Source organism: Sinocyclocheilus grahami, unplaced genomic scaffold, assembly GCF_001515645.1.
Source record: "Sinocyclocheilus grahami isolate Dianchi unplaced genomic scaffold, SAMN03320097.WGS_v1.1 scaffold338.1, whole genome shotgun sequence".
Taxonomy (NCBI): Eukaryota; Metazoa; Chordata; class Actinopteri; order Cypriniformes; family Cyprinidae; genus Sinocyclocheilus; species Sinocyclocheilus grahami.
In genome coordinates, this window is record NW_015505517.1 from 595,007 (window position 1) to 618,427 (window position 23,421).

Below are 23,421 nucleotides of genomic sequence, written 5' to 3' on the forward strand. Positions count from 1 at the left end.
CAATAGCCTACGTAGCCTAATATGCGCTCAAGCGCACGAATAAAGCTTACCACAGTGCACCGCAGAAGTAATAGTTATGAATGTGTCCGTGAAAAACAGTAAGGAAACTGCATTAACATTTTAATAACCTTATAAACTAGTGCTTTCTTTGTTTTCGGTTTAAGAGATGAAGTCGGTGACACTGACTCGTCATCTCCGCAGTAGGGATGCGTCTGTATGCATGTTTCATACAGATGACATAATCGGATAATATTTGTTTTCCATTTGAATTGGTTTATTTGAAAGTAGACATTTCACTCTCTATAGATATATTTTTCATGTCCGTAAGGTAAAGATATAGGCTACACGGTGTTTTGCACTCAAGTTCACAGAGAACGAGACGGCAGAAAGAGCATCATGTTTGCTTTCATTATTTCACAAAAGCACTATTTGTTGTTATTGTGAGTACACACAAATAAACGCAGTCTTTACAGATTTGAAAGATGTATTACTCTTATCTGTATGAGCAAAAATGACCAGTATTTTAAGAGTGAGCGCACCGGCGCCTCCGTCATGCGGTGAGCGCGCTACTGTTCACTTGAATAGCGCATATTTCTCTTGAATAACAATAGATTTTGCGTCCATGTAAAGTTGCTAATACTTTCATATTTCAGATGATAAGCCATATTTGAGGCCGATGAATGATAGGCGAGCGTTTGGATGTCCTGCCCGATGTACTGTATTACCATAGACTAGCCGTTAACGATCTGTTAGTCACTGACTTCGCCTGTGTTTTTTTTGTTTTTCTGCGACTAAGCGACTAATAAAATTTTGGTCAACCAAGCCTCTTCTGGTCGACTAACGATTAGTCGACTATTAGGGGGCAGCCCTAATATATACATACACAATATAATACTTAACTCCCAGTAACTGTATTTACAGCAAACTCATGAACTACAGTGTCTAAAATTACAACTAGTAATTCAACCAGCCTATAACCACAGCTACTAGCTCATAAACTACAGCGTCTAAACTTGGTCATAAAGTAACTTGCCTTTCATCTACTTAAACTATGTGGACTCAAATTACAGAGGATCATAAATTACAACAACTCAAATCACACCTAATTATTAATGAGCTCAAATAAAGCTATTTTACTCACAAAAAGCATTACCACCAAACAACACAAGCAGCATAATAAATTAGAGCCGATTAAAGCAGGCCAGTAAGACACCATTACTGGTGATCTGAAATGAAAATACTTGAGAGAAAAAGAGACAGAGAAAATTGGTTCCTGGTGCATTGTGCTGCAGCATCATGGGAATATAACAAGCACCAGCCGAGAAGGAGATCCCCGACACACACACACACACACACACACTCACACACTGGGTGTAACACCATGATAGTGTGCACAGGAAAAAATGAAGAGATGGATATAAAGAGATGGAGAGGCGGAGCTCTTTCCTTTACTCTGTCAGCTTTAGTAGGTTATAAGTGTCATCTGATGAATACACTTTTCTCTAAATATTTTCTTTCCTGGTCTCTCATCTACTGTCTCTATCTCCAAAGGGTTAAATGTCAGTGAAGAGGGGTCACAGTGATATAAAACTCCCCCACAAAAGAGAGAGAGACACAAATTGTATATATCATGCCTGTGCTGACTGCTGACCTTTCTTAATTAAAGCAGAGCAGAAGGCTGGATAGCTCCATATAATCTAGTTAGTTAGCGCACTGGTTAGGGTGCCGTTGATTTAAACCCTGTTGGTGGCAACGGCAGGTGCTTGGTTATGATAGATGCAGATGCCTTTACTCAACTTTCTCTCTGCAAGGAGTTCATAGGCTTAACCGTAACTGAGGAATGGTGCCTGCTATTCGTGTACTAGGGCTGTCATGATACCTTCATCACTATTTACTGTACGACACGAGCTGAAGTGTCACTTTCTAGACATGATACCACTCACGCTGTTTGGATGCATTGTTCTTCACGCAAATTTGCAATGACAAGCAAATTGTCTGTGCCTCCTGAGATTTTTCAGCCCAGTGGACATTGAATGAAACTTTTAATTAATTTTTTATGTATCTTTTATAATTAAAAAGTAGCATAATTAAAAAATGTGTTTATCTAAAGCACAAGAGGAATTATGCATTCATGTCTAAATTTGGTCAGTTCAATCAAGCTGCTCCTTATGCAGAATTATTTGCTTTAAAGGGGTAATATGATGTTGCTAAAAATAACATTATTTTGTGTATTTGGTGTAATGAAATGTGTTTATGCGGTTTAAGGTAAAAAAAAACATTATTTTCCACATACTATACATTATTGTTTCTCCTCTATGCCCCGCCTTTCTAAAACGCGACGATTTTTACAAAGCTCATCGGTCTGAAAAGCGAGGTGTGCTCTGATTGGCCAGCTATCCAGTGCGTTGTGATTGGCCAAATTCCTCAAGTGTGTGACGGAAATGTTACGCCCCTTACCATACTGTGATGCCGTGTCCCGGAGCGGCCAGACAAAATCAGTAAAACCCATTATAAACGAGGCATTTGTTGCATCCAGTGGGGACATAATTACTGATTATAATGACTTATACTGTCTATTTATGCGTTGCGTTGCATCGCGCCACGTAAACATAAAACCATGTCTATATTTGTGATCGGAGAAATGACTAACAACAAGCGCTACTCTTCACTGCTCAAAACTCGAGTTTGAATCATCAGTGGCAAATCCTTTAAACATAAAAAACGTACTTACAGTCTGTGAGTCAGAACAGCCGGCATTGTAGTCTATCCTACCAGGATCAGGAAACAGTCCTTCATAAAATGCGCTGCACACATCTGAATATTTGGGTTGAAATGTTCTGGAACAGTGTTGTAAATACAACTTAACCACTGATTTCTAGTCGTGTCCTCTTTTGGAAGGCCAAACAAAGTATTTTCGCTTTCGCAATGAAACACACAGCGTCTCCACGACATGGCGGCGGCGGTGGCAGCAACAATAAAGTTACGCCTTCTTTCTTTGCGTGAACACTTGGGCGGCGTTATGCAAATTTTCCCACATCGTGACCTAGACATGTGGGGGCGTGTTTAAACGAGGCATTTTAGGAGAGCATGGACGAGTCTTAACTTTAATATTATTAAAGAATATCTCTTTGGGTTTGAGACTTTAGTCTTTGCAACTTTAGGAATCTTATCTATTCACGAACAGCTTGTAACACTCCAAAGAGAAAGGAAAACTTGAAATCGCATCATATGACCCCTTTAAACTAAAAGCTCTTTCATTATCTGCTTAACCTTATGTTGACTGAAATGTTTTCTACATGGAACACAAGATATTCAAATTGTAAAAGAAAAATCATACAACTGGCAGCCAAGTTCAACTGAATTTACCATTTTAAAAAAGATGAATAAATAAATAAAATATACATAGATAATAATGAATAAAAACTTTTAAAAATAACTTTTTAATTTTTTTTTAAAAGTTTTAAATCAGTCACTTAATGCGGATGAATGGAATTCTTCCTAACGCGCTGGTTAATGCATACAGCACAATTGACACAAAATACTTCTGGAAAGTTGACATGTTCTGCAATGTGACACTAGGCTATACTTCATTAAAAAAAATTTATTCATTATGATCCATGCATGTTTTATAACCTCATATTAATTCAGATGCTACTTGCAAAATTTAGAGTTTAAAAATTCATTGGTCCCACCCCAGGACCACTTAAAAAGGGGAATGGGATTAAAAATGCTGAAACGATTAATGACCAGACACAGAAACTAAGATATACACACTCCCTTAAATATTAATATGCATGGGATTTATTATATTAGGGCGTTTTGGAAAGAAGGAGAAAGCAGTGCGGCTGGCGTTTTCCCATGCGTTACTTTGTGTCAGTACATCATAAAGAGAAAGCGGCATCAGTTTACTGTCGGGGATTTGTAGCGCCGCTTCCAGTGTAGACAGACAGCATCACTGATTATAATGGGTTCATTGTATCTTGTCGCGTCGCTCGTGTCCAGTATAGACACGGTGAGAGCCAAGCAGATGCACGTGAAAACTGATTTCTGTTCACTTCTGCATCTATTTGTGCCTGAAATACTGTGCTCTGCAAGTATCCTTGTAAACACAGATGCTTATGGCTTAGGTGAAGGGAAACATTTGAGAAAGAAAATGGATGTGTAACAGTATATTGGTTCACAGCAGTTTAATGTTCGTGTTGCTTTCTCTGTCATGAATGTTAATTAAACGTTCCAAAACACCAAAACACAAAGAAAAATCACTTTTGTAGCTTTAACACAGATTTATTAGATTTAATTTATAGTGAAAACTATGCAGTGTTATTTAACATTTCATTATTCAATTTCTGTACCTGAATACTGTTAGACTTACATGAAAAATATAAAGCACTGCTTATTTCATTTGTATCTTTGTTCTGTTATTTATCTATGCTTGTAATTTGTTTATTTCCTATGCTGATTTCCTCGCTGATTTCCTCGCACAACTCCTCAACTGTGTGTACACATTCTTACAGTGGCCCCAAAATTTGGACACTTAAGAAATGTATGAATGTCTTTGCAAATAATTTTTTTCACAAACAAGTAACTTTAATAGTTTTTCATTAATAAAACAATAGGTGCATTGTTCGAAATCAAGACAAAAAAAGAATTTTGATTTAGAAGTATTTAGTATTAGGACATCACTTCATACATTCATTAACTTGACACCAGCTTGTGCAAAATTAATTGCAAATTGGCTAGTTAGCTTTAGCATCATTTGTTTGCAAGTGACACTTGGTTTGACATTTTGCAAAGACATCTAACGCAATGACATTCCAAAAAAATACTTTGAGGCCACTGTATATCTTTAAGCTTTCTAAATCCCACCCTCTTTATTCTCTGGCCTTGAAAAAAGGGAATAAATGTGAATTAAATAAAGCATATTTACCAGGTCTCGTCGTTTTTGAACTCTAGCTCTCCATACGCGTCCTCAAAGTCCTCTCCGCCGCCCTTAGCTAGTCCCTCCACCGTGCGGAACGGAATGATGACCGTCCCTCTCGCCCCTGACGTCCGCAGCACTTTCACTTCCATGATGCCCACACTCTCACTCACGTGCATGGACTCGCTTTCAAAAGTGAAGATGCCTGCGTGGTCATCGTCGAGGATGGTAACAGTGGCAACAGCAGGGAATCCTATCAAGGCCTTTGGGTACGGCAAGCTACTGGGCGACAGCACCTCATCCTCAGTCTCCAGAACACGCACGTTACTGAGCCGCAAAAAGAAATGCTCGTCCTCTTCAAAGATGTCATCATCGATGATGCCAACAGTGATCTCCTTCACAACCTCACCAGGTTTGAACACCACCGTGCCCTCAGTGAACTCGTAGTCCGCACCGGCATTCGCAGAGCCATCTTCCGTTTTATAATCCACATAGATTGTTTTAGCGATGTCGCCGCCTTTACGAACTATTGTGAGGAGAACAGCGCCACAGTTCTCCAGACACTGGTAAATGGCAGGTTCGAACATAATGCGGGACACATACTCCTCGGGTTCTTCTATGTGAACTTCTTGTACGCTAGTGCTGCGTTTGGCCTGCTCGGCCACGTGCTTCTTGAGGATGTTCCCGGCGCCGGTCATCATCCTCGTGGCCTGGATACGATAAAACGCTCTGCTCTTCTGTTGGTGTGACAGTGCATAGTAGTTGGCCATCTCCACCAGCTGGTCCAGCTCCTTCTCCGGGTGTTTCTGCTTCAGGTCCTTCAGGATACGGATCATATCTCTGCGAGACTCATCCACCTCTTTGCCCTCAATCAGGCCCATCAAATTACTAGCAGCTCCGCCATCAACAAAATGAGAATTCATCATCTTTCCGTCCATTTCGATGCCTTTTGAACGGTCACCCTCCGTCTCGATGATGACGCCTCGGTGCTTGTCCGTGCGATATTTTTTGTGCATAAACTTGTAGAAGAGCAGGCGACGGTCGGCCACCCAAGCTAGAATGACACAGATGGGGAAGAACGCCAAGGTGAGAAGCCCTTCCCATACTTGGACTACGTTGGGCGAGAACACAGCCAGGATCATATAGAGCCAGATGTAGGCAAACATGCTCCATGCGGCTGTTACGAAAAACACACGCAGGTGTTTTACCTTCCGGACCTCCCCTTCGGGGATAACTGACACGCACAGGCCGATGATCACAAACATATTGAAGGCGGCGCTGCCTACAATGGTGGCTGGGCCAAGCTCACCAGCGTGGAAGTCGTGCCCGCAAATCTCGATAACGGAGAGAAGGATCTCAGGGGCGGAGGAGCCCAACGACATGAGTGTGAGGTTGGACACGGTCTCGTTCCACACTCGGATTGTCGTTGTCGTCGTCTCACCATTTGGACGTTTGATGATGATTTCTTTTTCCTGGGAGGTGATGACTTCAATGGCGGCCATGAAGCGATCTGCAATAATCGACACCCCCAGGAACATGTAGATCATTGCCACGAAGTACACAATGACCCTGGCGATCTTGTCGCCCATAGAAGGGTCCTCAGGGTACCAAATGGGTAAGATGATGCCAGGCTTGCATCGACCCGCCTCCTGGACGCATGTGATGTTATTCGAGAGGGACGGGCTCGGCGTGACTCCCGCCTCTGTGCAGAGGAAGGCTGATGCCACGGAGACCACGCCCAACCAGAGGTAGGCAGAAGTCTTTGTCCTTGAGCGATCCATGCACCCTCTTTCACCTCAAGGGTCTGTGATCTCTAGCTGTCCTTCGGGAATCCAGCACTGGGCTGTCTTTGGTTCCACACGCCACCTGTGAGAGAAGAAAAGCAGGGTGTGAATCAGAGAACAACAAACCGGTACGTAACTCATCAAAACACCTTCCTAATGGCCGAGGAAAGACACCTGACATCAGCGGTCAGGAGTATGAGCAGTGCAAAAGTAATGTAAGCAAACCCATCTGAGAATTCAGCAAATAAAGCCATTATACTTTGTTAGGTTTGCGAGCTGTGCATGTGTGTGTGATATAATATGGTGAAATACTAAAGGTCCACACAGCAGAAAGCTAAAAGGCCTCACTCAGCAGGTGTGAATGTTGCCAGAATAAGCAATGTCCAAAATGACGCACTGGAAAACATCAACAACAGAGCAAGGGCAGCGTGTTAAGGCTGATTTATACTTCTGCGTCGGACGTACGCCGTAGCTTACACATTGACGCACACCCATACGCCGTAGCCAGACGTGCACCTCTCCAAAAATCTAACAGCGCATCAATTCTATGCAGACCGCAAGCGCTGTGATTGGTCTGCAAGAACCCCTCCCTCCATATGTACTTGAGTTTTGTGTGTGTTTAAGTGCACTTTAATATATTTTAATGTTACACCTTCTTATATAAAATAAAACAAAGCAAAGAACAAGTGTCTTATCATTTATTATACTACATAGCATTATACATCAGTAGTTGTCCGCAACAAACAATGTTGATCTGCCGTGGTACAAATCCTTGTGCAGATTGAAAGATTGCCATCATCTCCTGTTCCGTTGTTGTCTCCTTTTTGTAGTTTTAAATAATGATTTTATTTTTATTTGCCGCCGTCATAATGCTTCTCTGACGAGCCGCTTCTTCTTTGGCTTTTGCCGTGGTACTGCGGGTTACACCAGTTACATGCCCGTGGACACTGCTGACTAGCGGTTTGCATGTGTACTGCACGTTGACGCGGACAACGACGCAGAAGTATAAATGAAAACTGACGCATAGCCTACGGCGTAAAGGCTATGGCGTAGGTCCGACGCAGAAGTATAAATCAGCCTTTACTCTGTTCCAACATGCTGCCTATGGAGGTAGCATTTTAAGGCTCCTGCTTAAAAAGGCTATTTTATCCTAAAATACTTTTTTGGGGTGAAACTGGTTTGCCCTCAGTAAAAAAATAATAAAATAAACCCAAGATGGCTGATGAAGTTAAATAAACATTGAAAAGAATTATAAAAACTTTCAGGGTAATACACATTTTTGTATATTTATTTATAGAGTATGTTTCTGTTAGCTTAGCGAAATGCTAAAGCCAAAAGCGGTTTAAATAAATTGAGCTTTAATGTAAGAAGTGGCACACAGAGTTGGTGTCTACTTCGAGCGTCACAAACCAGATAAAGAGACCCAAAAATGGATATTCTATACATTATTTACTAAACTTGTGTGACTTTATTTCTTCTGTGAAACACAAAAGAAGATATTTTGAAGAACTTTTGAAAATCTTATCATGTTCCACAGAAAAAGCAAGTCATACATGTTTAGAATGACAAAGGTGTGAGTAAATGATGACAGGATTTTCAGTTTTGGGTGAAATATGTCTTTAACTAGAAGGTTACATGACTGTTAGAATGGTGCCTATGTAGGTTTTGTAGCAGAGTTTCTGTGTGTCTGTTCTGGAAATGAAATGTATGCAGGTTTCACCCAGAGAGCTGGGAATAATTAACTAATATGGCCACAGATTATTTCATTACATTTTTATCCCACTGCACCAGTGGAGATCAGAGTGTGTTTTTGGGAGTGTGTGGGAGCAGCTCCGGTGAATCCACATGGAGATGGAGGTGGTGTGTGTGCGGTTCATTTGCTCTTCCTCTAACACAGAAATGCACCCAGAGGAAATTTGTTTTGCTCAAGGGGTTGCTCTTTGAAAACTCAGAATGGATGTCTCATTTAAGTATCCACCATGTCTCATGTTTCTCTTCAAATTCCTTAGGAGAAATAAAAATTAGTCTCAAATCCACTATGTTGATAAGTTTGGGGTCTGTAAGTTTTTTGAACAAGAATTTTTGATTATTACTTTTATTAAACAAGGGTGTATTAAATTGAACCTTTATAATGTTTTGAACTTTGTTGAACTGAAGATTTGGAACTTTGTGTTTCATAATGAAAAAGATACAAAAGTATTATGCAGCATAACTGCTTTCAATGTTGATGATAAGAAATGTTTCTTAAACACAAAGTCAGCATATTAGAATGATTTCTGAAGGATCATGTGACACTGAAGACTGGAGCAATGCTGAAAATACAGCTTTGCCATCACATTAATAAATTACATTTTTAAATATATTAAAGGGGTCATCGGATGCCCATTTTCCACAAGTTGATATGATTCTTTAGGGTCTTAATGAAAAGTCCATAACATACTTTGGTTAAAATTTCTCAATGGTAGTGTAAAACACTCTACACTTTCTGTTCACACACAGCAAGCCGTTTTAGTGCATTTCTTTAAATGCTAATGTGCTCTGTGCCCCTCTCTTCCGTGGGGTGACGAGCCATTCTCATGAGACTGTTTACTTTAGCCGCATTTAGCTGCGGAACTTGCTAACTAGCACGTTATTAGGAAAGGTGATTTTCAAAGATTCATAAAAAAAACCTTATACTCACTTCTTCTGTAGGTGAGGCTAGATCACAAATGATTTGTGCAAACATAAATGCATTTAGGTAGATCGGGGGCTGCATTCCCTTCAAAAACAAAAGTAATTCACTGCGTCTTCAGCGGCTCAGATGTCAAGAGTAAATGACGACTGCTATGTTCATTATTACATCCATCAACAAAGCACCTCAATCTCTTAGGAGACATTCTTGTCTACTCCTGCTCCAGCATCGAAACAATGGCGGACTGTTGACAGCTCACTCAGGGCGGGTCTAAGGTACAACGCTAGCGTCAACCAACAAACGTGGGAGGAGTCTGGGTCTGTGTGATGTCACACAGGCAAGAAGCTGTGAACGGCTTGATTTGAGAAAGGGGATTATTTATAGGGATTTAAAAAAACGCAGAGGATTTTTGATCATTATAGGGTGGATGTGTACACACACTGAAACACACATTTATGTTCAAACAACATGTAAAGAGTATTTTGCATCCGATGACCCCTTTAATGAAAAAAGCTATTTTAAATTTTAATAGTATTTCACAGTACTACCGTTTTACTGTATTCTTGATAATAAATGCATCCTTATTTCAAATACATAAAAAACGACCCCACATTTTTTTAACAGTAGTATAAGTTTGATATGGTAAGGGTATGGAGCTATAAAATGTGTATGTACAGTGGGTACGGAAAGTATTCAGACCCGCTTAAATTTTTCACTCTTTGTTATATTGCAGCCATTTGCTAAAATCATTTAAGTTAATTTTTTTTGTCAACAATTCTGTGTTTTTCTGTCAATATGGGGTGCTGTGTGTACATTAATGAGGAAAAAAAATTTACTTAAATGATTTTAGCAAATGGCTGCAAAATAACAAAGAGTGAAAAATGTAAGGGGGTCTGAATACTTTCCGTACCCACTGTATGTGTAATGTATGTATATGCATATGTAAATAAATATACAGCATATTTCAGATAACTTGGTCTTGAGGGAATCTGATGAGAAATGTTTGAGTTCGTACTGACTCTCTGACTTTTTAACTAGACTTCAGTATCTTAGCAAATATAAGCACAGTTTCTAGAGGAGACACATTTGAGGTCTTAATTTGTGAAAAGCCTGCATTTAAAGGGGTCATATGATGCGATTTCAACTTTTCCTTTCTCTTTGAAGTGTTACAAGCTCTTGGTGCATAAAGAAGATCTGTAAAGTTGCAAAGACTAAAGTCTCAAATCCAAAGAGATACTCTTTATAAAAGTTTATAAGAGTCAACCACGCCTACCTAAAACAGCTCGTTCTCACACGCCCCTACATGTCTATGTCACGATGTGGGAAGATTTGCATAACGCCGCCCAAATGTTCACGCAAAGAAAGGCGGCGTAACTTTTATTCTCACTGTAGTATTGTTGCTGCAACCGTGTCTTGAAGACGCGTTTGTGTTCTGTGTGTTTCGTTGTGAAAGCGAAACTACTTGGTTTGGCCTTCCAAAAGAGGACGATATCCGCTTCATCATGCCTGGAGCTGATCCGTGCTGGTCGCTGAGGAAATACATCAACTTCGTGCTGTAGATCGCCGGATCGGCTTTTACCGCGGACGAAGCGGAGTCTAGCCCAGGGTCGTCACATTGGTAGCCGCAAGCCACTGACTCAAGGCCGCCGTGTGTGATGCTGTGTTTCGTTGTGAAAGCGAAAATACTTTTTTTGGCCTTCCAAAAGAGGACACGACTAGAAATCAGTGGTTAAGTTGTATTTACAACACTGTTCCAGAACAGTTCAACCCAAATATTCAGATGTGTGCAGCACATTTTATGGAGGACTGTTTCCTGATCCTGGTAGAGTAGACTACAATGCCGGCTGTTCTGACTCACAGACTGTTGAGTATGATTTTTATATTTAAAGGATTTGCCACTGATGATTCAAACACGTGTTTTGAGCAGTGAAGCGTAGCGCTTGTTGTTTGTCAATTCCCCGATCACAAATGCAGACATGGTTTTATGTTTACGTGGCGCGGTGCAAGGCGTAAAAAGACAGTATAAGTCATTATAATCCGTAATTATGTCCCCACTGGATGCAACAAATGCCTCATTTATAATGGGTTTTAATGTTTTTGTCTCGTCGCTCCGGCCTGACAGGGCATCACAGTATGGTAAGGGGCGTAACATTTCCGTCACACGCTTGAGGTATTCGGCCAATCACTACGCACTGGATAGCTGGCCAATCAGAGCATTTTCGCGTTTCATCGACACATTTCAGAAAGGCGGGGCATAGAAGAGAAATAATAATGTACAGTATATGGAAAATAATGTGTTTTTTTTTTTACCTTAAACCGCATAAACACATTTCATTACACCAAATACACAAAATAATGTTCTTTTTAGCAACATCATATGACCCCTTTAATCCTAATTATTTCTTTCTACAAATTAGTAAGAAAAACCGCTAAGGAACCAGAATCATTAAATATTTTATGATTCTTGCAACTGCTTCCTAACAATCAGGAAGCAGTTTAACTACGTTGCATGATCAAACTCCTAAAACGCATAAACTCAAAAGCTGTTGTGAGACAGATGCAGATGAGCATAAGTGGACTATGCAAGAGCCATCAGGCCAGACCTGATTATAGTGAGTAAAACAAACACTCTCACACTCACACATATGCAGTGGGCTGTAAGTAAACAGCACAGTGTAGAAACAGAAGGCCTAATGAGGAAAAACTGTTTTGTAAAGCAAAAGAGCCCAGCCTGAAGCCTTGAGCTGCCCCCTCCTCTCTGTCTACACTACCATATACAACAATAAATATAGGAAGAAAGAAGAGAAAATAAAGAGGAAGCCTGTAGTGACATGATGCGTATAATCACAAGGTTTACACATTAAAGATTATTACTTGTCTCATGGTAAAGGATTAGTTAACTTCCAGAATTTAAATTTCCTGATAATTTACTCACCCCCATGTCATCCAAGATGTTCATGTCTTTCTCTCTTCAGTCAAAAAGAAATTAAGGTTTTCAATGGGAGCCAATGGGTTGAAGGTCCAAACTGCAGTTTCAATGCAACTTCAAAGGGGTCTACACGATCCCAGACGAGGAATAAGGGTCTTATCTAGCAAAACGATCTGCCATTTTCTAAGAAAAATAAAAATTTGTATACTTTTTAAACCACAAATGCTCATCTTGCACTAGCTTGACCTCACGCATTACATAATCAAGTCAAATGCCCTATTCAAAAAAAAGGTAAAACAACGGTGTCAAGATGATTTAGAAGTTAGAGGAGAAAACGAGATGGAGTTTTTCGCCCTACTCTACCTTCTTTATCTGAAGTACATAGATGAAGAACTAACTGCGTGTGACCTTTTCAACGTGATTATGCAATGCATGAAGTCACGGACACGCATAACAGAGCTAGTGGAAGATGAGCATTTGTGGTTAAAAAGTACATATACATTATTTTTTTAGAAAATGACAGATCATTTCACTAGATTAGAAACTTATTCCTGGGCTGGGATCATGTAGAGCCCTTTGCAGCTGCACTGAAACCGTAATTTTGACCTTTAACCTGTTGGCTTCCATTGAAGTCCACTATATGGAGAAAAATCCTGTAATGTTTTCCTCAAAAACCTTAATTTCCTTTCGACTGAAGAGAGAAAGACATGAACATCTTGGATGACATGGGGGTGAATAAATTATCAGGAAATTTTTATTCTGGAAGTGAACTAATCCTTTAATACACATACAGTGCCCCAAAAAAGTTTGAAAATACTCTATATTTTTAAAGTGGATAAATTATTTCTTGGCATAAATGCATTAATTCACCTTCCACTTATTGCTGAAGACCAGCAATACTGATTTACAGCAACACACTTTCTTTTTGATTACATCATAATACAATAAAAACTCCTTTGGCACCTGTAATCTTCATTATTGAAGTGAACTTTCTTTTTTAGTGACAAGAAAGAGAATGTGGGATGAATTAGTCAGCAGATTGTGGGTGACAACTGGTGTAACTCTAATTTACTACAAACACACTGCTACACACAATGACACTTGTCTGTGTTTGTAATCTCTCTTCATTTTTTCGACTTTTAGAACATGTCCCTCACATTAACAGGACAGGTATCAGCAAATAATCTCAAATGAGAACATTATATTTAAAAGCTTCCAAACAAGAAGAGTTGCTCCTCAGAGAGCGTAACTAAAAGTGTGTGTGTGTCTGTGGTGGCGCTAGCATTATATCTGAATAGCCGCTGAGTGTCTGAAGCTATAGATCTGTCTTATCCCTGCACATGAAGTCAGCACCTGTTACCATAGCAACACACTGAAACGCGTGGGACAGGAATATTTTTATGAGTCTCTGAAATCATGCTCCTAAAAATCAAACAAAGCTCGGATGTGTGTGAGTTTGGGGCCCGGCGCAGGTTTGGATCTGCTCATCAGAGAAACTGAATCCAATCCACTGGACCACAGTGACCAGACTGTTTATTATACTGCCAAACAACCAAACTATCACACAACATTACCATCAAAGCATAGTGAGAGCCACATTCATACACACACAAAAACAGACAAGTATTCCCATAGAATTTGTATCTTTCGCTGCTTAGCAATGTTCAAATTTTGTGGGAATATAGTCAAAAGACATTTGACAAAAACTACATCTAAGCCTCACAGATTGACCTCTTGACTGAACAATCTTTCATTTCATTACAAATATTTTGTATATATATAAATATTTTATATATTTATATAAAACACACACAATAAGGTTAAAAAACTTGGGATCTGTAGTTTTTTTGTTTTTTTTTAAGAAATCAGCACTTTTATTTAGCAAGTATGCATTAAATTGGTCCAACATGACAGTAATTACTTTTATAATTTAATTTATAAGTTTCCACAAAATATTTAAGCACGCTGTTGTCAACATTGCTAATAATAAGATTGTTAATAATAATAATACTAATAATAATGTTTCTTGAGCAGAAGATCAGCGTATTAGTAGGCCTGGGCGATATGGGCAAAAATTCATATCTCGATATTTTTTGGCCGATTTGCGATATACAGTATATATCTCGGTATTTTGTATTTGTATTTTTAAAAATCTGTATTTAATATATATATATATTTCACTTACCACCCAATGTTGTCCAACAAAACAATAAATATTAAAGGCTATGAAAACAAATAAAGTGAATAACCATGTAAGCCTTTATATTATGTGCAAAAAAGGGTTAAAATCACATTTCATTCTAACATTGTAACATTGCAATCTAAAAACAACTATTTTAAAGTTAAATTCACTAAACTAAAAATGAAAATAAATGAAAACAAAAGCACAGAGTTGTGTTAGGCTATTTTGATTACCCCATTACAGTCACTTTACAGTCAGTGCTATCATAAAAATAGACTTACTTGTAGATTTAAAATTCTACATGTGAAATTTATTGTCCAACTACAAATATTTCAGCGAAATGTATATTTTAGTCAGAATTATTGTGCTCCTATTTAATTGAGCTCTGTCTGTTTGGCGTGCATGCTCGTTTAGCGGAGAATCTCAAAGCAGAAGGCTCATGCTCTTCTGACAGAAAAATTGAAATATTTCCATGGTTTTCTAACATTTACAGATGGAGAATATACCTGTGAAATGTAAGTTATGCATTCAGGAAGACAGCACATCTCAAACACATTAAACAGCGCGAGTAATGTCAGCGGCACACGCAGCCTTTCTGTCAGAGCATGATGGGCCGAGCTGCTTAAACTAATATGCCAAACGAAACTATAAACTATGTCTTACCAGTTTTTAAAAAGGCCATAATATGAAGCTTGTCACATGTTTAGAACAATTATGCACTTTCTCCGCAGCAGCTCAGTCTGTGTCCTCCACTATATTTTCAGATGCGCTCGTATCAAACTACTGTATATCGATATAAACGGCATTGCCTCACATCAAATCGCTTGTAAAGAAAATATCGATATATCGTACAAAGTCGATATACCGCCCAGCCCTACGTATTAGAATGATTTCTGAAGGATCATGTGACACTAAAGACTGGTGCTGTAAAGAACGATGCTGAAAATTCAGCTTTGCATCACAGGAATAAATTACATTTTAAAATATCTTATCTAAAACAGAATTTAAATTGTAATAATATTTCACAATATTACTTTATTTTCCATCAAATAAATGCAGCTTTGTTGAGCATAAACATTTTTACATGCTTAACATCTCCAGTCTGAAAACTCCTTTACAGCCCTTCCTCTGGGTCATTTTAAACGTAACTGTTCGTTTTCTTCTCACAAATCCTACAACACTGATCATGCAGTCAGTCTGGCCATTATGTGAAAATTAAACATCCTGAAAGACAGAAATGCAACAAAAATGTCCTCTGTGAGCAGCTCCGCACTGTGGCTTTTCAAGACACATTTGGTATAGTATGGCTGTGATGACTGCAGATTTTCAAACCACACAAAGGTGAAACTTAAAAATCACAATTTGCTCCGATGTTTTACATATACTGAAAAAATGGCGTGGAAACAATTGTCACTTAGAAACTGTTAGCGAATTTAACAAAAATGACACAGAAATGACAAATAACACATTGATTTAAATATGACATTTTGAAGTAAATGGAAACATGTACAACAATTAGGGCTGGGCGATATAGCTAAAAAAAATGTATCAACGATATAATGTTTCATATCGTTCGGTATCGATAATTACTGACATTTTTATAACCTTTTTTAAAACAAAGAGCAATAGAAAAAAATGTTTAAATTTAACCACTGTATTTTTAAATTAACCCAATTTATTGAGACAGACAACTATTTTTTTTTGTTTTAACAGTCAAACACACAATAAAAATTAAACAAATATCTAATTTCTAATGTTTTATATGCAGATTAAATAGGTCTTAAAGGGGTCATATGATGCGATTAAAATTTTTCCTTTCTCTTTGGAGTGTTACAAGCTCTTGGTGCATAAAGAAGATCTGTAAAGTTGCAAAGACTAAAGTCTCCAATCCAAAGAGATATTCTTTATAAAAGTTAAGACTTGTCCATTCCCTCCTAAAACGCCTCGTTTAAACATGCCCCCACATATTTACGTCAATGTGTGGGAAGATTTGCATAACGCCGCCCAAATGTTCACGCAAAGAAAGAAGGCGTAACTTTTATTCTCGCTGTAGTTTTGTTGCCGCCGCCGCCATGTCGTGGAGACGCTGCGTGTTTCATTGTGAAAGCGAAACTACTTTGTTTGGTCTTCCAAAAGAGGATGATATCCGCTTCCTTATGCCTGGAGCTGATTCGTGCTGGTTGCTGAGGAAAAACATAAACTTCGCTGTGGATCACCGGATCGGCTTTCACCGTGGACGAAGCAGAGTCCAGCCCGGGGTCGTCACATGTGGTTGCCGCAAGCCTCCTTTGTCGAATAAAACTACTTTGTTTGGCCTTCCAAAAGAGGACATAATGTTTATATAAAGTGTTCCAACTTCCAACTTTGCAAGGACAGTCTGGTGCTTCTGACTCACAGCCTGTAAGTACGTTTTTTATATTTAAACAATTTGCCACTGATGATTCAAATGCGAGTTTGAGCAGTGTAGAGTAGCGCTTATTGTTTGTCATTTCTCCGATCACAAATGCAGACATGGTTTTAGGTTTACGCAGCGCAATACGCAACGCAAAGCGTAAAAACACAGTATAAGTCATTACAATCAGTAATTATGTCCCCACTGAATGCAACAAATGCCTCGTTTGTAATGGGTTTTATTGGTTTTGTCTCGTCGCGCCGGACACATGGAAACCATAGACTGTATGATGGAAACACAGTATGGTAAGGGGCGGAACATTTCTGTCACACGCTTGAGGTATTCGGCCAATCACAATGCACTGGATAGCTGGCCAATCACAGCACACCTCGCTTTTTCAGACCGATGAGCTTTGTAAAAATCAACGCGTTTCAGAAAGGCAGGGCATAGAGGAGAAACAATAATGTACAGTATGTGGAAAATAATGTGTTTTTTTTACTTTAAACCGCATAAACACATTGCATTACACCAAATACACAAAATAATGTTCTTTTTAGCAACATCATATGACCCCTTTAAGGAAACTTTTGGCTTGTCTCCCGAGGCCACAGGAGGGCACAATGAGCAAAATAATGCAGCGTATTTCAATTGTCAACTCAAGGAAATAACTGTCTATAAAAAAGTGCATTGTCTAAATTAACTCATATAAATCAAATATAATTTTGTAAATTGCATAAACAATTATGAACAAAACAGCATCATGTATTTATGCATTGCTTAATACAAAGAGCCGAATTGCCCATCATGCAGATTGCCTTTAAAAACATATGAGACGCAGTGAAAAGGAATAAACCTCCACAAATTTGTGACTAAATTCGACTAATATACATTTTTTATTCACAATCTCCTCATCACAGGCAGGCACAGCACTCAATTCAGCATGTGTTCGTGTTTGTGTGTGCTGACTGCGTCACTCATAGCACGTGCCTATATCATGCACTATATCGAAGATTTTTTATATCGTTATCGAAGAAGGTGTATCGTCGATAAATATCGATGCCGTTTTATCGCCCAGGCCTAACAACAATAATTTACTAAACATTATAGTTAATGTTAATTAAACATAACTAAACAGCACTAATTTAACAAAATACCTTGATTATTGCTAATAATGAGGAACATAAACTGATAATCCCCAGGTCATGTTATTGTATTGTGAATTAGGAGTGTGTAGCTGCTCAGAGGACTGGAAAGAAAGATCTCTCTGCTAAACACCCACACAGACGACCTCAGGAGATCTTCAGCTCTGGTCAAATGCACTCATATGTGTAAGAGTATAATCCCAATTTGACCCTCCAAAACACTGTGTAATAAAACCACAATTTGAGTCTCCAAGTCTCGAGGTGCAGGTCTCCTGTGTGTGTGTGTGTTGATGCACTCTTGGAGGTAAGCAAACACATTTCAGAACGTGAAAAAGATCTTATACATTATTCCAAATACACCCATGAGATGGCAGAGTGCTGACAGAGACGGCAACACACACGCATACCATCTCTTTCACGCTCTCAGCATCAGAGTCAATGCCAGCATGAAAAAGTAATGCACTAAAAATACAATAGAAGAGACGACACACACACTTTCACACAGCATTGCTTGGAAAGCCCACACAGAGATAGGTCGGAGAGCAAGTAGCTGTTCCATGCTTACAATTACACATTTCTCCTTTCATCCTCCTCCTGCTCTTGGTCTGTTTTTCCTCACTCTTTTTCTGTCATAATAATCTGATTATTGAAATTTAAAGACTATCTGCATACAATTTCTGTTGGTGGACTGGAGAAAAATTGTATGACTGACTTTCTTCTGTGAAAGAAGAAAAAGACATTCTGAAGAATACTGTCATCCAAACATATATATATATATATATAATTATATGATGTCATTAATTACTCACCCTCATGTCGTTCTAAACCCGTAAGACCTCCGTTCATCTTCGGAACACAAATTAAGATATTTTTGATGAAATCCGAGAGCTTTCTGACCCTGCATAAACAGCAACATACCAGTAACTGAAATACTCCCAGCCCCAGAAACGCAGTAAGGACATCGATAAAACAGTCCATGTGACATTAGAGGTTCAACTGTAATTTTACAAAGTTGTGAGAATACTTTCAGAGTACAAATTTACATTTAGCAGTTCTTGCTTTTCCTGGGAATCAAACCCATGACCTAGCTGTTGCTAGCACCATACTCTACTGTTTATAGATATAATTTATAATTGTATTTGATTTCAGATTTATTTCAATTAATTTAAAGGGGTCATATGATGGTTTTTTAAAGATCATTATTTTTTGTATTTGGTGTAACAGAATATGTTGACATGCTTTAATGTTAAAAAAACACATTATTTTTCAAATACTGTACATTATTGTAGGTCCTCTATACCCCCCCTCTCTCAAACGCTTCGTTTTCTACAAAGTCCCTCCTTCCAACAAGCGCAGTCTGCTCTGATTGGCCAGCTGACCCAGTGCATTGTGATTGGCCGAACACCGCAAGCACTCGTCGGAAATGTAACGGCCCTTACCATAATCGCCAGCTTCATCTTTCAAAATAAATGTAAAGACAGTAAATAATGTCATTAGTTTTACCATCAGGGCAAGCCCAAAAGGGGAACAGACACAGTAATGATGCAGTACACAAGCCGCGGTTAAGACAGCTGACTCCACTGTGATGTGACGCTGTCTCTCTCTCACACACACACGTGTACACACACGATGTGCAAAACTCCGCATTTGAACAGTCAATAGCAAATACTTAAACTAATAACAAAACAGTAGCTGATTCAGAAGCGCCAGATTGTCATAGGAAAGTCAGAATCACCTCCTCTCCTAGGTTCACGAAACAGTCGTCCATAAAATGCATTGCTGTTCTGTTGTAAGTAATCTTAAAGATTCCTAAATGCATCTACTTTCGGAAGGCCAAATAAAGTGCTTTTGCTTTCACCTAGAAACACACAGCGTCTCCCTGACATGCTGCTTCAACACTAACTGCGGTTACTGAAACCACGCCTTCTTTCTTTGCTTGCACATTTGGGCGCATTATGCAAATATTCCCACATAGTGACCTAGATATCTGGGGGCGTGTTAGAACGAGCCGTTTTAGGGGGGCATGGCAGAGTCTTAACTTTGATAAAGAATATCTCTTTGGATTTGAGACTTTAGTCTTTGCAACTTCAGGGATCTTATCTATGCACAATCAGCTTGTAACACTTCAAAGAAAACTTGGAAAACTTGAAATCGCATCATATGACCCCTTTAAACAATAACAACAATTCATGGGATTCATTGACTTTTTGTCAACGTATGGTTTAAAAAAATTAACACATTAAAAAAATTTCGTCTTTTGAGTTCCGCAGAAAAAAACTAAATCATACAGGTTTGTAACAACATGAGTATGAGTAAATGATGCCAGAATTTTCATTTATGGGTAAACGATCACTTTAACTACTTTTAATTACGAGTAGCTTATGGCTACTTCTCCAACACTGGTTCAATGAAATGAAACTCAACGAAATCAACAGGTTAAAATATGAGCCGTTGACAATGTCTTGATCCAATCACACAGATGGTGGGTTTGAATCTCATTCAAACCAAGATCAGGTCAGACCTCTCAAGAAACATGACTGGCAGCGTTTCAGGATGGTGAGCCAATCGTGGGTAACCTCCTTTCCATCGCCTCAGCTGTTCCCATGGCAATGATATGCCTGTGGGCTGCAGGCTAATACGATCATGTGGATCTCAGCATGCATTAAAGTACCTCGTTGGCACCTGTAATCAATGGGCAAACAGCAAATAGCTGCCTCGATGCTTTTCGAAGCAAACACAATCTACATGACTGGGACTTGCTAGCAAATGGGCAATGCACTAGGCGTAAATCGTGGGGGAAAAGGTATGTTTGGGAACTTCCGTCTTCACTCCTCCACTCTCTACTTCTCGTATATCACACCTCAGCCTGCGTCGCAGAACCCTCAGCAAATCCGTTCATACGCAACTGTTGACAACTGCCGCTGAGAGGCATCTTAGTGTTCTCACTTCAGACAATGAATAGACTACAAATATTCACACAAAAGGCCTATGAACAACTCAGGCTAATTAACATACTAATGAGGCCTTTAAGCTAACGAATTTTGTGTGCTCATTAGAGAAAAAATTGGAGGCAGTCAGTCATGTCTGCGAGTGTGTATACAAATTTAGGTATTTTTGTCATACACACTCACACCCACAAATGGCATTGTAAAGCCAAATAGCACACAAACGCACAACAGCAAGTTTGCCACCGGCAGCATATCTGTTTCCCAAAGTTCTGGCTTTCACCGTCCTGGTGAGGAAAGAAGAAGTGCTACACATCTCTCAGGGTAACAGGAGACAGAGCGAACTAGAGCCACCCACAAACACGAGCCTCCCCCCACCCTATTTTAAGAAATCCTCAGTTGGGGCAACACCTGATAGGGATATAAACAGAGTGTAGGAGAGTGTGGCAGGTGGCAGCTGTCCTGAATTAATCACATATCTCAGCAAATTCTCTTTACCTGTTCGGACCCCCAAAAGAACATGAGGAACTCACATCAGATGACTAACTCTACAATCCCATATGCACATATTACAAATCCACACTGCCTCAAGTGTGAGTTTACCATCATGTTTGACAGAAATACAGCATGAGGGACCTAAAAACTGGTGGACCAAATTTGACGTGTAGGATGCTGGGATTCTGTGAAAGACTCGGGAGGGTATTACTTTCAGTAACGTACGTAGAAGCGCGCACATCCTCCGTTTAAAAGGCAAATGACTGAACAAACAGATCATAAATGGTTTCACCTCCGCCTCGAGCGACACTTCTCCTTATAAATGTTCCACAGGGATGGAAGTAGTAAGACATTTAACAATGCTCGTTCCGATTGCAGTTCTTTGAGCGATTTCTAATACTTTTGAACACAAAAAATGAAAATACGAATTATTCACAATTACTTCAAACAGCAGTCAAAAGATGAAACTGATTAAACTAATAAATTGGGGCTCAGTAAGTCACTCAGTCAAAACGGCTCCGAGTGATTGATACATGTTTTTGATTCCCAAAAAAGAACCGGCTCATAGGAGTCACTCGTTAGGGAATCGAACTAGACTGGCCGCGCTGTAAGTTTTGGATTCACTAAGAAGAACCGGCTCATAAGAGTAAATCGTTCAGGAATCGGTCTACATTGGGCGCGCAGCATGTTGATGATTCACTCAAAAAGAACCGGCTCAGAGGAGTCATTTGTTCGGGAATCGAACTATACTGATCACTAGATTCGGTAGCGGTGTTGCCGCTGAGTAGTAGTGCAGGAAACGCTGTCGAGAGTATTTTAGTACGGTGATCTGTCCGCATTAGCGGATGAAGCTACGTTCGGAAACCGCTGACCGCTAAACGTCAGGCAAACATTCGTTTAAAAAACGAGACCGGTTCTTGGTTCTCAGCCCAAATGATCCATACGAGTCTCGAAATCACTATTAATTAAATCCACATATTTTATCATAAAAATAATGTAATCGAGATCATTATGGTGCTTTCTGTAATCACTACGATGACGAATTCAGCACTGCCAATGATCATTTTACGTTTGAGTGGCATTATGGTGGAAATGATCCTGTGACGCAAATTTGGAGACATTCTCTCTCCACAGCAATTCCACATCGCGCTGATCACATCCACTCCGAACAGCGTCTGACGTTCACCGAGGCAAATTCGCAACATTCAAACTACCCCTAAATAAAGTCGGTGGCGCCTCGAACTGCACTAATTATCGCTGACTTAACCAATAGCTACGCGCAAACGCATTGAACGGAAGGTACGTACCGGTGATTTGAGCAAATGAGTAATGCTTTCCTCCTAAATGATTTTCGGCAACGCCAATTATTCCAGCCGGATCGGTTTCCTCTCCGTTAAACGTGCAGCTGGCTGCTCCTCGGTGGCAGAAGTACCCCAGGGCCGCTTTCGCCCTCCTCACTCGTGCGCACACGCACACACGGACCGACTCCGGTGCCTGCCCAGTTCCGGCAGATCGATGGAACCGGCGAAGTGATGCCTCTTTCCCTCGCGCGGCTCTGATGGATGCGCCGGTCACCGGGGCTGTCAGCGCGCGCTCAGATCGAAGCGCCGTTGAAAAATGGAACCTTGGAATCCATGTGATCGGTTCTTCCGCGAGCCCCGAGCAACAGCGGCGAATGAACACTCGCGCCCCCTCCTCCTCCTCCCTCTCTCCCCCCTCTCTCTCTCTCTCTCTCTCTCTCGCGCTCTCTGCTCTTCTCACGTTATAGCGCAGGAAACAAGTTGGTGTTCTCACAACCGAGCGGGCCTCGTATCATTTCATGACCAAGCATCCCGAGTCAGCACCGGTGCAACCGCTGCATCTACAGCCGTCCGTAGGTCAGCATCTGTGCATTTCATCTGCAGGCATCACCCGCTTGCTTAATTACGGCTTCATTTGATCATGCAGTTGAGAGACCGCGCGA

At 39.9% G+C, this 23,421-nt stretch overlaps 1 protein-coding gene across 3 annotated transcripts in view; it reads right to left on the reverse strand.

Moving 5' to 3' along the window:
• The window catches only part of slc8a3 (solute carrier family 8 member 3), a 46,809-nt gene extending 23,677 nt beyond the window's left edge, over positions 1-23,132 (reverse strand). For all 3 annotated transcript variants that reach the window (XM_016295598.1, XM_016295597.1, XM_016295596.1), the window contains exons 1-2: positions 22,766-23,132; positions 4,928-6,784 (exon numbers count right to left, since the gene is read on the reverse strand). In XM_016295598.1, coding sequence (XP_016151084.1) covers positions 4,928-6,699 — 1,772 coding nt within the window. In that variant the 5' untranslated portion in view covers positions 6,700-6,784; positions 22,766-23,132. The remainder of the gene's footprint in view (positions 1-4,927; positions 6,785-22,765) is intronic.
• Positions 23,133-23,421: the final 289 nt, after the last annotated feature.